We start from the raw sequence: 16,362 nt of genomic DNA, 5'->3' as shown, positions 1-16,362 counted from the left end.
TCTTTTCTACTTTTATTCTTTATCACTGAATCGCTGAAACAGATTTCTCAACACACATTGAAGCTGTTCCTTTTTTTCTGAAGAAAAACAGTTGGAGGAATTCAGTTCAGTGAGTGGAAGGAAATGGACTTAAGATGTTTCGGGTTGGGAATGGTCCCTATACAAAATATTGCCTGTCCACTTCCTTTCAGAGATACTGCCTGACCCAATGAGTTCCAAATTTAATGTTTATTCCTCAAGGTTCCACAAGGCTAGGCTGTGAACGACTGAGTAGAGCAAGAAGTACTTGAAGGGGCCAGGTGCTTATCTCTCATCTTATCTCCCATCTTCACTTTGGGAAATGCGACCACCTGGCTGTGCTCTTCCTTCCTGCATATGAGCAGTTGCTAAAAAGCACAGGGTGAGAACTGCACAGAGCAGGTCATGAGGGCAGAGGAATGACTCCTAGAATGCTTGGAGTCGGTAGTCTGGGTGATCTTCAAGGACTCCGCAACAGACCTGAACAAGTACACCACAGTTGTTCCCGACTTCATAAGGAAATGTGTGCAGGAGTGTGTTTCCACGAAATCCATCCGAGTATTTCCCAACCAGAAGCCTTGAATCAGGAGGCCCGCAATCTTTTTTGCACAGGGCGTTACAGTGGCACAGCGATAGAGCTGCTGTCGGAGACCCGGGTTCAATCCTGACTCGGGGTGCTATTTGTTTGGAGTTTGTACTTTCTCCCTGTGACTGTGTGGGTTTTCTCCGGGTGCTTCGGTTTTTTCCCTACATTCCAAAGATGTGCAGGTTTGGAGGTTGATTGGTTTCTGTAAATTGTCCCTAATGTGTAGGATGCAAAAGTGGGATAACATAAAACTAGTTATGGGTGATCGATGCTGGCATGGACTCAATGGGCCAAAGGGCCTGTTTCCCCGCTGCATCTCTAAACTCTTCTGAGGACTAGATCTCAGGCATTCAAGTCTAGCAATGTAGATTTACATAAGCCCGGTTACTACCTCGAGAAGGCCATCAAAAGGCTAAAGGGAAGTTTTGCTCTAAACTGGAGGATGAGACTGATTTTGCCAGCTGTGGCGAGGCCTGCATGCCATCACTTCCAACAAGGTCTAAAGAAGGGTCTCAACCCGAAACATCACTCATTCCTTCTCTCCAGAGATGCTGCCTGTCCCACTGACCTACTCCAGCATTTTGTGTCTATCTTAAAGTTAATTAAGTGGCAGCTCAAATGACAGCGAGGCATCACTCAAGTCAAGCTCAATTCTTTCAACGCATGCTTCAATGAAGAGAACATTGATGTGCCTTCTTGGACCCGCATACCCCATAATGGTATTACAATCTCCATTACCGAGTCAAAAGTTACATCAGGGGGGTGAACCTTTGGAAAGTGTCGGACCTGGTGCTGTACCTGGTCACGTTTTTAAATCCTACAGGACCAGCTGGCTGGAATTTATGTCAACATCAACTTCCACTGGATTCTGAGCTTCCTACCTGCTATAAGAGGGCATCAATAATACTGGTGCCCAAGAAGGGTATGGGTGACATGCCTCAATGTCTACTCACCGGTGGCACAGAGGTTGGTTAAGGCATATATCAACTCCTACCTCAGCACTAAAATTTGCCTACCTCCACAATAGATCAACAGGGGGTGCGATCTCGCCGGCTTCATTCTGCACTGGATCTTCACTCTGCAGTGGACCACTTGGACAATAGAAATGCATACGTCGGAGTTCAACACCATCACCCCCTCCAAACCTGTTACCAAGCTCGGAGAACTGGTTCTCTGCACATCCCTTTGAATGAATGATACTTTATGAATATACATAGAAACAGAAATATAGGTGCAGGAGTAGGTCATTCAGTATGATCATGGCTGATCATCTAAAATCAGTACCCCATTCCTGCTGTTTCCCATATCCCTTGATTCCTTTAGCCCGAAGAGCTAAATATAACTCTCTTGAAATCATCCGGTGAATTGGCCTCCACTGCCTTCTGTGGCAGAAAATTCCACTGATTCACAACTCTGGGTGAAGAAGTTTTACTCATCTCAGTCCTAAATGGCCTACCCCTTATTCTTAAACTGTGACCACTGGTTCTGAACTCACCCAACATCAGGAACATTTTTCCTGCATCTAGCCTGTCCAATCATTTAAGAATTTTATATGTTTCTATAAGAGACCCTCTCATCCTTCTAAATTCCAGTGAATACAAGCCCAGTTGACCCATTCTTTCATCATATGTCAGTCCCGCCATCCCGGGAATTAACCTGGTGAACCTACACTGCACTCGCTCAATTGCAGGAATGTTCTTCCCCAAATTAGGAAAACAAAATTGCATGCAATACTCCAGGTGTGGTCTCACCAGGGCCCTGTTCAACTGCAGTAGGACGTCCTTGCTCCTAAACTCGAATCCTCTTGCAATGAATCCTCTTCCAACATGTCATTAGCTTTCTTCACTGCCTGCTGTACGTGCATGCTTAATTTCAGTGACTGATGTACAAGCACACCCAGATCTCATTTCACCTCCCCTTTTCCTAATCTGACACCATTCAGATAATAACCTGCCTTCCTGTTATTGCCACCAAAGTGTATAACCTCACATTATCCACATTACACTGCATCTGCCGTGCATCTGATGGTCTTCTTGAATTGGATGGGCACCTCATAACGGAGTACCGATTGAAGATGTCCGCAAATAGTCCCGCTAACAGGTCCGCGCTGCTACTAAGGACACAGCCAGGAACGCCGTCTGGGCCAGTTTTTTTTCATGGTGTTTACCCTCAGGAAGGCCAATCTAACCTCTGCTACAGTCACCCTGGGGGCAGGCAGACGAGTCTGAACGGCCAAGTGTTACCTTCTGCTCGAAGCGAGCATAGAAACAATCAGTTCACATGCTATACTATCACCACAGATGTTGCCTGACCTCGCTTTGCAGCTAGTTATCTTATTCAGACCTTGCCACATTTTCCGTGTGTCAGAGTGATTATGGTGGGACTCAAGTTTGTCCTGGTATTGTCTCTTGGCATCCTTGATAGCTTTGCGGAGATCATTGCAGGACTTTTTGTACCGCTTGGGATCGTTGGATTTGTATGCAACGGACCTGGCCTTAATCAGTGAATGTACCTTGTGGTTCATCCATGGTTTCCGTTGGAGAACACTCGTGCTGGAAGAGGAAGACAATCTGAAGACGCTTTAGCTCAGGTTTCAGGTATAGATCAACTAATTCAGATACTGCAACATTATGCAATTTAGAAGTTGCATCAATGTAGGATTCCAGGTGGTGGTATATCAGCAGGCATGCTCTAGAATCTGGGTGGGGGCCAAGGACAGTATTGATCAGTGAATGGGGAGGAAGGTTGCACATTGGCTCAGCTGCAGAGGATTCAAATGATGCCTGTTGGGGCGAATAATTCAATGTTTGATGTTTTGGGAAGTCCGTTGGAAGCTATGTTTGGAATTATATAAAATAGTCAAGTGAAAAATCAATCAAGATTTTGCATAGACACTGAAATTCTTTCATTCGTGGAAAAGGGTGACCAACTTGGCTTAAGTTTAGTGGGCATAGTGCATTGTTTGAAAGGAGATGTGAAATAACTTCTTTAGTCAGAGGGAATTCATTGCCACAGACGCCTGTAGAGGCCAAGTTAATGGATATTTTTACGGAGGAGATTGACAGATTCTTGATTAGTAAGTGTGTCAGGGGTTATGGGGAGAAGGGAAGAGAATGAGGTTGCAAGGGAAAGATAGATCAGCCATGATTGAATGTCTGTCCTAGGACATTGTGGTTTATATAACATCATTCACGCCAAAAATTGTTTAGGACCATCCTTCAAATTGGTATTCAGTTTGCCCCTCACTGGAAATCAGCAGTCTTTCATCAGCCATGCTGCAACCACATTTGTGCTAATGCCTAAGATCAACAATGCACACTAAATATGTAGGAAGGAACTGCAAATGCTGGTTTAAACCGAAGATAGGCACAAAATGCTGGAGGAACTCAGTGGGACAAGGGTCTCGACCCGAAACGTCACCCATTCCTTCTCTCCAGAGATGTTGCCTGTCCCGCTGAGTTGCTCCAGAATTTTGTGTCTATCTTCAATGCATACTGGAGTTAGACACTGAGGAAATCCACACAGGTGTCAACGCACAAAACTGCAAATGTTGAAATCGAACAACATAGTGGGCCGAGCAGCATCAGGGGGTGGGGGAGGGAATTGTAAACCCTGGTGCAGGGGGTTCGAACTGAATTGTGGACCAGTGCTCCCACCCACACCTCATCCACAAATGCTGCTTGACTCACTATTTCTGCGCTGTATCTTTCTAAACCCCAATGTAATCACCGAATGTTGACGGTGAGGACAACTTCAACCAGGCAGAGGAGAAGAAAGTGTTAGTAGAGACATATTGAGCTTTGTCCTGCTCATACGTATCTTCCAGCAATCTTCCTCCAGCACCCCTCCCACCACAATCTGCCCGACTAAGGGTCCCGACCCAAAATGTCACCAGAGATGCTGCCTGACCCCCTGAGTTACCCGATAAGACTCTGTATTCTTCTTTGTGGGTGAATAACTTTGGTGCTTACATTGAGCTTTGGAGAGAAACAGCATGGAATCAGGCCCTTCAGCCCACCAAGTCTGCGCTGACCAGCGATTATCCTGTGCACTAGTACTATCCGACACGCACTAGGGACAATTAGAAATGTTACTGAAGACAATTAACCTAAAAATCTGTACGTCTTTGGAATGTGGAAGAAACCGCAGTACATTGAGAAACCCCACGGGGTCACAGGAAGAATGTTAAAACTCCATACAGTCAGCACTCGTAATCGGGATTGAACTCTGTTCTCAGGCGCTGTGGTGATTCAGTTCAATTCAAGGATACTTTATAATGACATGAACCTAGGTACAGTGAAACTCTTTGTTTTTGCATACAATCCAGTAAAATCATACAGCAGACCTCACCTAGGCAGAACACAATGGGTCGCCACCTTTCAGGCGCCGACAATGTTACAAAAAGTTCATCAAACGGGTCTTATCTTCTCGCAGGTGGATGCCGGGCCCCCCTTCATTCTCGGCGGCCCACTGCTGGGTTGCTCTTGGCTGCGCGGATCCCTCCAAGGCTCTGCGACTTGTCCACTGGGTTGCCCGCCTCCCCAGTGCATCTCGGGAGCCCTCTGCTACCGTGTAGCGCATTTTGGGTTATGTGGTGTGTGAGCCAGGCCTGCCATTGAGGCAGCAATTCTACTGCTGCGCCACCTTGAGCATATGGAAGTAAATGCTTCTAAGGAAATTATTGGGGTTAAGGTAGGAAAATTGCTCCCTGATTATTCTGGACAGTTATAACCTTTTGTGGATAGCATTTCCTTTCAAGTTACTCGATCATCTGGAAGCTTTCTGGTCTATTGCTCTATGTTTAGCTATATTCCAAGGGCAAAGGCTTGTTAATGAACTCATAAAAGGACATGAAGTGCCTGAGTAACTCAGCAGGTCAGGCAGCATCTCTTATCTATATTCCCCTTTAGTGTATCAGCAAGGAGGTTGTGTTGCAGTTGTATAAGACGCTAGTGCATTGTGTTCAATTTTGGACACCATGTTATAGGAAATATGTTGTCAAGCTGGAAAGGGTGCAGAGAAAATTTACGAGGAAGTTGCCAGGACTTGAGGGCCTGAGCTATAGGGAAAGGTTGAGCAGGCTAAGACTCTTCCTTGGAGCACAGGAGGATGAGGTGATCTTATAGAGGTATATAAAATCATGAGAGGAATCAATTGGGTAGAGGCACAGAGTCTCTTGTCCACAGTAGGAGAATCGAGACCCAAAGGACATAGGTTTACGGTGGGGGGGAGGGAACCTGATGTGTAACTTTCACACAAAGGGTGGTGGGTGTGTGGAACAAGCTGATGGAGGAGGTAGTTGGTACCATGGTTTAGACAGGTTTAGAGGGAAATGGGCAGAAAGCAGGCAGGTGAGACAAGTGTAGATGGGACATGCTGGCCAGTGTGGGCAAGTTGGGCCGAGGGGCCTGTTTCCACGCGGCAAGACTCTATGACTAAGCATCTGTAGTTCCTTGTTTCTAATTCACTCATATATGCCTCACGTATGGCTGGGAGCAATTGATTGTGCAAAAACCTAGAATTTGTTCATCTGTCTCTTCGCTCCCTAAAGACCATTTGCAACATCAAACAACAATAGAAAGCAACATTCATGTGGAGAATCCTAATAATAGCTTAGCAATTAACCTTCAAGTGAATGATCATTTTAAATGGTGGGTAGAGTGGGTCCTTTCTCCTGCCTAATATGTGCGTTGATGTGTGAGGTTAAGAGGTGGCATAATTTGAAACAAGAACGCCAGCTTTGGAGAAATGTCTTGCTTTAATGGGGCCAGGTGTTGAGCATTCAAAACTGATGCCAAGATACCTCATAGCCCCGAGGTGGAGCAGCAGTGCGGATTTTTTAACAAAGGAGAAATTTGATTAGCTCACTAGGGAGAAGGTGGCTATTACTAGGGGGAAAGATGCTTGGAAAGCTGAAAGGGCTGAAGGTGGATAAGTCACCTGAATCAGATGGACTGCACCCTAAGGTTCTGAAGGTGGATTTAGATATTGTGGAGGCATTGATAATGATATTTCAAGAATCACTAGAGTCAGGAGTGGTTCCAGATGATTTGAAAATTGGCAATATTACCCTGCTGCCCAAGAACGGAGCAAAGCAGAATAGTGGGAACTATAGATCGGTTAGCCTGACTTTCATGGGTGGAAAGAATTTAGAGTCCATTATAATTGTAAAGGATGAGGTAACGGAGTGCTTAGAAGTTCATGATAAAATAGACTAAAGTCACCATGACTTTGTGAAGGGGACATCTTGCTGACAAATTTGCTGAATTCTTTGAAGACAGACAAAGGAAAGTCAGTAGATGTTGTTTAACTAGATTTTCAGAAAGCCTTTGATAAGGTGCCACACGGAAGGCTGATAAGGAAGATGAGAGCCCATGGTATCAAAGGGCAGATACTAGCATGGATATCAGGTTAGCTGGATGGCAATAGGGAAAGTGTGGCAATAAAGGGGGCTTTTTCTGGTTGGATGCCAGTGACTAGCGGAGTTCCGCAGGGGTCGGTGCTGGGGCCGCTACTCTTCATGTTGTTCTTTTAATGATTTGGATGAGGGGATTGAAGGTTTTGTGGCCAAGTTTGTACATGATATGAAAATAGGTGGAGAGGCAGCCAGTGTAGAGAAAGCAGGGGCTCTGCAGAAGGACTTGGATAGGTTGTGAGAGTGGGCAGAGAAGTGGCAGATGGAATATAGCATAGCAATGTGTGGTGTCATGCAGTTTGGGAGCAGGTATAAAGGTGTAGATTATTTTCGAAATGGGGAGAGAATTCATAAATCAGAGGTGCAAAGGGACTTGGCAGTGCTGGTGCAGGATTCCCAAAAAGTTAATCTGCAAGTCGAATCAGTAGTAAAGAAAGCAAAAGCAATGCTAGCATTTATTTCAAGAGGGCTTGTATACAAAAACAGGGATGTAATGCTGAGGCTCTTATCAGGCACTGGTCAGGCTGCATTTGGAATATTGTGGGTAATTTTGGGCACCATATCTGAGGAAGGATGTGCTAACTCTGGAGAGGGTCCAGAGGAGGTTTACAAGAATGATCCCAGGAATGAGCAGGTTAACCTACGATGAACGTTTGACGGCACGGGGCCTGTACTCGCTGGAGTTTCGAAGAATGAGGGGGGACCTCATTGAAACGTACAGAATAGTGAAAGGCTTGGATGGAGTGGATGTGGAGAGGATGTTTCCACTAGTGGGAGAGTCGAGGACTAGAGGTCATAGCCTTAGAATTAAATGATGCACTTTTAGGAAGAAGATGAGGACGAATTTATACAAATCTGTGGAATTCTTTGCCATGATTGAATGGCGGAGTAGACATGATGGGCAGAATGGCTCCTATATCATAATCATAATATTATGATCACATTGAGAGGCACAGCAGCCAGTAAGAAATCGTACAGTAGAGCAGCCTGTTGGGCATGGCTGTTTGGGGGAGACTATGTTGAGGTTAAATGCTGTGTTTGACGGATGGATTTGGCTCAAGGGGTTTAGACGAGGGGGATGGCAGGTGTATGTAGTGACTTTTTTTTGTCTATAATTCTTCCTTGGTCTTACTGTAATAGAGGTGGTAGGTAGACTGCCCTGGTAGATGATCCAGAAGAATAAGATGCAGGGGATTCATGGTGAACTGGTTGCATGGGTTTAGAACTGGCTTACTCATGGAAGACAGAGGCTTGTGATGCATGGGTATTATTCTGGTTTGTGATCTTTGACTAGTGGAGTTCTGTAGGGATCTGTGCTGGGACCTCTGTTGTTTGTGATGACTTGGACATGAATGTAGATTGAATTGACTTTGATTGAATTGAATACATTTTATTAGCCAAGAATGTACACATACAAGGAATTTGCCTTGGTGCTTTGCTCGCAAGTAACAACACGATATACAGTAGACAATTAAAAATAAAACATTATTATTTAAACATGTGAAGAATGAAATAAAATACCAGAGCTAAAGGAGGCTGCAGAAGTTTGGCTGTTGAGTAGAGCTACTGCTCGTGGAAAAAAGCTGCTTTTATGTCTGGCTGTGGCGGCTTTGACAATCCGGAGTTGCCTTCCAGAAGGAAGTGCTTCAAAGAGTGTGTAGCCAGGGTGACAGTGGTCAGAGATGATCTTACCCACTTGCTTCCTGGCCCTTGCAGTGTACAGTTGCAGCCAACAACCTTCTCGGCTGATCGAACGATGCGCTGTAGCCTTCGGATGTTGTGCTTGGTGGCTGAGCCAAACCAGACCATGATGGAGAAGGTGAGGACAGACTCTATCATGGCAGTGTAGAATCCACTAAATCTCACGACCGAAAGTAAAGGACAAGCAACGCCAAGCTTTGCTAAACACCTTGTGCCTCGTTTATTCCAAAGCACCCCTCTAACATAAAATCTCCTCAGAACTCGTCGTGTGCAGATAAGGTCAATTAGTTTGTCCGACCTAGGGGTTGTCATCCCGCTCTTGTCTCTCAACCTTGCCTCCGACTGCTGGCTCCCCCTTGCGATAACAAGCTGTAAGAAAAACCATGTGGGCATGGTCGCCACAGCAGTATAAAACTGGACCATGATTGCCTGTGGCAGGTTGTGTTTTCACAGCTGCCACGGGAAGTACTTCCTCTGTTGGGCCTTTTTGACTGTGGTCGATGGTGCCCCCTCCGCATTTAAGGTCCCCGGAGATGATGGCTCCAAGGAACTTAAATGACTCCACACATGTGACTGTGGTGTTGTTGATGGTGAGTGGGGGGAGGGGAGGGGGAGCTCCCCACGGCAGACTACCTAGCAAGTTTGCAGACCACACCAAGATTGCAGGATTAGTGGACAGTGAGCCAGGCTGTCAAAGTATACTGCGGGATATACATCAACTGCAAAAATGGGTGGAAATATGGCAAATTGAGATTAATTTGAGCATGTGAGAGATGTTGCACTTTGGAAGGTTGAATATGTGGAAAGTATACAGTTGATGGCAAGACCCTAAACAACAGTAATGTGCATCTCTATAAACTTTTGTTAGGCTGCATTTGAAGTATTGCATGCAGTTCTCGTCGCCCCATTACAGTAAGAATGTGGAAGCTTAGGAGAGGATGTAGAGGAGGTTTACCAGCATGTTGCCTGAATTAGGAGGTATTAGTTATAAAGTGAAGTTGGACAAACTTGGATTGTTTTCTCTGCAATGCCAGAGGTTGAGGGGAGAGCTGATAGAAGTACAAGCCTTCCACCAGGCCTGAACTTGTCTTGCATAATAGGCAACTATTCTTGTGGGCTGAGAGGCCTGTTCCTGTGCTGCATTGTTCTATGTAAAGCCCCGTGGTCATGTGTGATTTTGCATATCTAACACCCAGAAAGTGAATGTTTGTGATCTAAATGCAGTGCTGTGCCATTCTTAAATAATCAAACTAGATTTTACTTCAACAGTTTGGAGGATTCGTATCACTGGGAAAATCTGGAGCCTGCATAATTGATGTGCTATATTTTTTGGTTGTTCATGATTTCTTTGCTTTGTCCCTGCAGGTGGCGAAGGTTTGGACGAAGGATCAAGTGGTGATTCTCTTCTGGAGTGGTTGAATGCTTTCAGACAGACGGGAAACACAACGAGAAGCGGGCAAAGTGGGAATCGCTCATGGAGAGCTGTCAGTCGTACAAACCCAACAAGTGGAGATTTTCGATTCAGCTTGGAAATTAACGTAAGTCGTGGTAGAATTGATCAAAGTGCCGAAATGGAAAGTGAACAAATGGACACTTCGAATGCAGCAACAACGTTGCCACCGACAGAAGAGGCAGTGACGCCTGTACCATCAAGAAGCATAAACCCGTCCCCACCTGCAACAGCACAACCTGCGCAAGCAGTAACAGCTCCACCAATAACCATTACAGAAGAAAGTGTCCAAAGTGAACCTGAAAGGTCTGAATCTGGTGTTACTAGACAGAGCAGAAGACCAAATGGGGAACTGTCTTATGAAAACAGCTATGAACTTTTCCGACAGGACCTTGAAACCCAGCCACCGCAAAGTCGTGCAAGGAGTGGTAGAAGCAGAAGCCCCGAACGCCGACGGTCATCTAGAACAAGAAGCAATCGAAGTCGCTCGCCCTTGCATCCAGTTGAAGGAATGAGTCGATCACGGCGCCAGAGTTCTCTCCGATCTGAGAGATCCAGTTCAGAAAGTGGGACAGAAGGAAGTTCCAGAACTAGACAGCATATAGTGTCCAGGCAGAATCGGGTTGGAGATGAAGTGCGGGCGGAAGTAACCAACCCCTTTTCTACATCTGAGTCGAGTGAACCTCGAGAGCCTTCCCAAGAAGCTGCTGATCCTGCAGAAGCGACCGTCAATGATTCGTCTGTAGCTGGCCGGCGACCACCAACCATTATGCTAGACTTGCAGGTGAGAAGGGTGAGACCTGGTGAAAATACGGATAGAGATAGTATAGCCAACAGGACCCGCTCGAGATCCCAAACAACAGACAACACAGTTGTGTATGAAAGTGAGCGGGGTGGGCTCAGGCGCACATTTTCCCGCTCTGAGCGAGCAGGGGTGAGAACTTACGTTAGTACCATTCGGATTCCATTTCGCAGGATTTCTGATTCGGGTCTTGGGGAGGCTGCCTCAGTTGCTCTCCAAACCATACTTCGCCGAATAATGATGGGTGGGGAATTGAGTTCCTTTGTGGACAGTGACAGTGATTCTGAAACGAGCAACAGGGGCCAAAATCCAGTGCAAGAAGTCTCTGAGTCGCAGAACAACACAAGTGAATCACCCAACGTGGCTTCCACGGGCAGAACAGGAGAGCAGAGGGCGGCAGCACAGCGGAATAGCGGCGAGACAGATAGCACCACTGGTGCAAGGAGAAGAGAAGGTCAGCAGACTCGAGGCCTGTTTGGCCTTGAAGAAAGTGGTACTTTGCCCATACTTAGGCTCGCCCATTTCTTCTTGCTAAATGACGAAGATGAGGATGATCAGCCCAGGGGACTGACCAAAGAGCAAATTGACAACTTGTCCACAAGAAATTTTGGGGAAAGTGATGCAATTAAAACCTGTAGCGTGTGCATTAGTGAGTACACTGCTGGAAACAAGCTGCGCAAGCTTCCCTGCTCACACGAATATCATGTTCACTGTATTGATCGCTGGCTCTCTGAAAACTCCACATGCCCCATATGTCGTCAGGCCGTTTTAGGTCGCACTGCTGGAGATAATGTTGGCTAGTGTATGGCCTCCATCAGTTTGTGTCCCAGTATTGGTGTAAAGTAGAATTAGCTAGCTGTACTAAACAGTGAACCATATAAAATTATACTTCAGAATGCAGAGGGAATTTCAAAATAGCCATACCTAATATTTCTGTGTGACTGCTTCCTGACATGTTTAAACAGTTTTTTTTGCAAATCTTTAACATGGGTTTGAACATTTTGTATTGATTCTATTGCAAGTGTGCACTGTTGCATTGTTTATGAATTGAAACAATTTTACCATGCTTATAAATGTATTTAGGGAACAATTCTGGCATCTGGTTTCTTAATTAATTTAACCCGTATTTAGGATTTGTTCTTAGCATGGTAAGTAACTTATTTAAACTATAATGCTTTTGCTTTCATTTTCCTTGCCCTATGATTTTTGTCACGCAGTTAGCATTTCATTTGGGTTAGTTGTACTGAATTCCATTTCTTTCCCCTTCATTTTTTTGGATTTTTTAATCAAAATTGTTCCCTTTTCTGATGTATAGTTTTGGTTTATGTGCACACTTACAGTGGTGTATTTTAGCAATTCAGAGTATTCATTGTTGCAGGATCTATGTATAGGATGGAGAAATTGGCCAATTAAAATAGCAATGCAAATTCACTGCTATATAAAAATTCTAATTTACTGTACATCTTTAATGAACGAATTGCCTTATTTTACAAAATATACATCTATGGGACTAATTGGAAGTATTCAACAGTTTTCTGTACTGTGAATTTGTTTACTATCTTTCATTTCTCAGTCAACATTAAAAAAAAACCTGATTTCATCTTTTTTTTGGAGTTACTCTGTACATCTCTTTGAGGTTCTTGCCTCTCCACCTTGCACCTTCAGTTTTAAGAAAGACATTTTAATGTGGGCAATGATCCATGCTGTGGAATAAGTCGTTTGTCTTTGGGAAGTTGGCTGCTTTTTTCTTTCTCTATAATTGAATGGAACAGTGAGGCTGTGTATGGACATGTTAGCCTCTCACCACATTTTTGCAAACCTCCAACATTGCGCCACGTAATCTGTGCCTAATAAAAGACCTTTGTCCAGCTCACTACTTGGATGTCGTTTGGTTTTACTGTAATGTTCGGCACCATCGCCAGGATGTGAGAAAGACTAATTTTTGAAATGCTTATTGGAATATTGAGGTCCTCCTGTGCTGGTTAAGTGCAGACCTGGTCTACGTGAAAAATAAGCTCTGGTATTCTGCCAATTGACATGTTGCAAGATTGTAAAATGCAAGGATGCTGAGTATCTATATAAAGGAAACTCCAATTTTGTTCATTCAACAATGAAATTGAAATACATTTGTAATATAACTGATGTAACTGAATGGAATAGTTTTTTGAGGCAGAATGCCAGTTTTTGTTTTTGAATATATATAGGCAGGATTGTGGGAAGTAATGACACTATTTGGTCTCTTGCTTACCCAAATGTATATGGAAAAATTGGTTTGTACAAAAGTAACCAGATATGAATGGCATCTTGTATAAATTTTAAATGCCAATATTGTAATGTGTAATTTCATTACTTAGTTAAATGCTACAGAGCCAATATTATCAGAAAGGAATATCACATAGGAATCCCACAGATTGTGGTCAGCCCTGCATAAGGTGAGCTGTATAGTAAGGATTGAAAGCAAATTAGGAGATGAGTGATTTAAGAATTCAAGGGAGAGTTCTGCAGCTGCAGGAGTCTTGCCAAAGTGCATGCACTTTGGTCCACTGTACAAGGCTTGTTTAAAGTGATTTAGTTTATTTATGTAATCTGTTGTACTAATTTTTTGTAAATTAGTAACTAAGTTTTGATGCAAAAATGTTTGATTATCCAGTTGTCATTTTGCTTTCTGGAGAAAAGGAAACGTCAATTGCAGAAAAACATTTATCTTTTGACATTGACCATTTAAAGAATTGGGGTATCTATAAATGTTAATAAAGTATTGCACGATAAACTAACAGTGCCGTTGTCTGAGGTTTATTCCTCTCCTTTCCTCTTTAGTTTACTCTCCTTTAATGTTAAGTCCATTTCTTTTAGTGATTAATTACTGATAAAGTCAACTACAGTGCCCTCCATAGTGTTTGGGACAAAGACCCATCATTTATTTATTTGCCTCTGTACTATACTATTTGAGATTTGTAATAGAAAAAAAATCACATGCGGTTGAAGTGCACATTGTCAGATTTTATTAAAGGCCATTGTTATACATTTTGCTTTCACCATGTAGAAATTACAGCAGTATTTATGCATAGTCCCCCCATTTCAGGGCACCATAATGTTTGGGACACATGGCTTCTCAGGTGTTTGTAATTGCTCAGGTGTGTTTAATTGTCTCCTTAATGCAGGTATAAGTGAGCTCTCAGCACCTAGTCTTTCCTACAGTCTTTCCATCACCTTTGGAAACTTTTATTGCTGTTTATCAACACGAGGACCAAAGTTGTGCCAATGAAAGTCAAAGAAGCCATTGTGAGACTGAGAAACAAGAAGAAAACTGTTAGAGACATCAGCCACACCTTCAGCTTACCCAAATCAACTGTTTGGAACATCATCAAGAAGAAAGAGCACTGGTGAGCTTACTAATCGCAAAGGAACTGGCAGGCCAAGGAAGACCTCCACAGCTGATGACAGACGAATTCTATAATAATAAAGAAAAATCCCCAAACACCTGTCCGACAGATCAGAACCACTCTTCAGGAGTCAGGTGTGGGTTTGTCAATGACCACTGTCCGCAGAAGGCTTCATGAACAGAAATACAGAGGCTACACTGCAAGATGCAAACCACTAGTTAGCCACAAAAATAGGATGGCCAGATTAGTTTGCCAAGAAGTATTTAAAAGAGCAACCACAGTTCTGGAAAAAAGATCTTGTGGACAGATGAGACAAAGATTAACATATCAGAGTGATGGCAAGAGCAAAGTATGGAGACGAGAGGGAACTGCCCAAGATCCAAAGCATACCACCTCATCTGTGAAACACGGTGGTGGGGGTGTAATGGCCTGGGCATGTATGGCTGCTGAAGGTACTGGCTCACTTATCTTCATTGATGATACTACTGCTGATGGTAGTAACAATGAATTCTAAAGTATATAGACACATCCTATCTGCTCGTTCAAACAAATGCCTCAAAACCTCATTGGCCGGCGGTTCATTCTACAACAAGACAATGATCCCAAACATACTGCTAAAGCAACAGAAGTTTTTCAAAGCTAAAAAATTGTAAATTCTTAAGCAGCCAAGTCAATCATCCGATCTGAACCCAATTGAGCATGCCTTTTATATGCTGAAGAGAAAACTGAAGGGGACTAGCCCCCAAAACAAGCATAAGCTAAAGATGGCTGCAATACAGGCCTGGCAGAGCATCACCAGAGAAGGCACCCAGCAACTGGTGATGTCCATGAATCGCAGACTGCAAGCAGTCATTGCATGCAAAGGATATGCAACAAAATACTAAACACGACTACTTTCATTCACATGACATTGCTGTGTCCCAAACATTATGGTGCTGTGAAATGGGGGGACTGTGTACAGTGCATTCAGAAAGTATTCAGACCCCTTCACTTTTTCCACGCTTTGTACGTTACAGCCTTATTCTAAAATGGATTTAAAAAATGTTTTTATCATCTATCTACACACATTATCCCATAATAAAAAATAGAAAACAGGTGTTTAGAAATTTTTGCAAAGTGAGTAAAAATAAATAACTGATATCACATTTACGTAAGTATTCAGACCCTTTACTCGGTACTTTGTTGAGGCACCTTTGGCAGCGATTACAGCATCAAGTCTTCTTGAATATGACGCTACAAGCTTGTATTTGGGTAATTTCTCCCATTCTTCTCTGCAGATCCTCTCAAGCTCTGTCGGGTTGGATGGGGAGCGTCGATGCACTGCTATTTTCAGGTCCCTCCAGAGATGTTCGATTGGGTTCAAGTCCTTGCTCTGGCTGGGCCACTCCAGGACATTCACAGACTTGACACGCAGCCAATCCAGCGTTGTCTTGGCTGGGGGCTTAGGGTCGTTGTCCTGTTAGAAGGTGAACCTCCACCCCAGTCTGAGATCCAGAACGCTCTGGAGCAGGTTTTCATCAAGGATCACTCTGTACTTTGCTCCGTTCATCTTTCCCTCGATCCTGACTAGTCTCCCAGTTCCTGCCACTGAAAACCATCCCCACAGCACAATGCTGCCACCACCATGCTCAACCATGGGTATGGTATTGGCCAGGTGATGAGCGGTGCCTGGTTTCCTCCAGACGTGATGCTTGGCATTCAGGCCAAAGAGTTCAATCTTGGTTTCATCAGACCAGTGAATCTTGTTTCTCATGATCTGAGAGTCCTTTAGGTGCCTTTTAGCAAACCCCAAGTGGGCTGTCATGTGCCTTTTACTGAGGAGTGGCTTCTGTCTGGCCACTCTACCATAAAGGCCTGATTGGTGGAGTGCTGCAGATATTGTTGTCCTTCTGGAAGTTTCTCCCATCTCCACAGAGGAACTCTGGAGCTCTGTCAGAGTGACCATCGGGTTCTTGGTCACCTCCCTGACCAAGGCCCTTCTCCCCCGATTGCTCAGTATGGCCGGGC

General features: G+C 44.2%; 1 protein-coding gene across 3 annotated transcripts in view; it reads left to right on the top strand.

Annotated features, from left to right (window-relative positions):
* rlim (ring finger protein, LIM domain interacting) overlaps positions 1-13,746 on the top strand; it is a 51,033-nt gene extending 37,287 nt beyond the window's left edge. For all 3 annotated transcript variants that reach the window (XM_055644131.1, XM_055644133.1, XM_055644132.1), the window contains one exon: positions 10,086-13,746. In XM_055644131.1, the coding sequence (XP_055500106.1) occupies positions 10,086-11,773 (1,688 nt within the window). In that variant the 3' untranslated portion in view covers positions 11,774-13,746. The remainder of the gene's footprint in view (positions 1-10,085) is intronic.
* Positions 13,747-16,362: the final 2,616 nt, after the last annotated feature.

This window comes from Leucoraja erinacea, chromosome 12, assembly GCF_028641065.1.
Source record: "Leucoraja erinacea ecotype New England chromosome 12, Leri_hhj_1, whole genome shotgun sequence".
In the NCBI taxonomy this organism is placed as follows: Eukaryota; Metazoa; Chordata; class Chondrichthyes; order Rajiformes; family Rajidae; genus Leucoraja; species Leucoraja erinaceus.
This window is presented reverse-complemented; position numbering and strand designations above follow the sequence as displayed.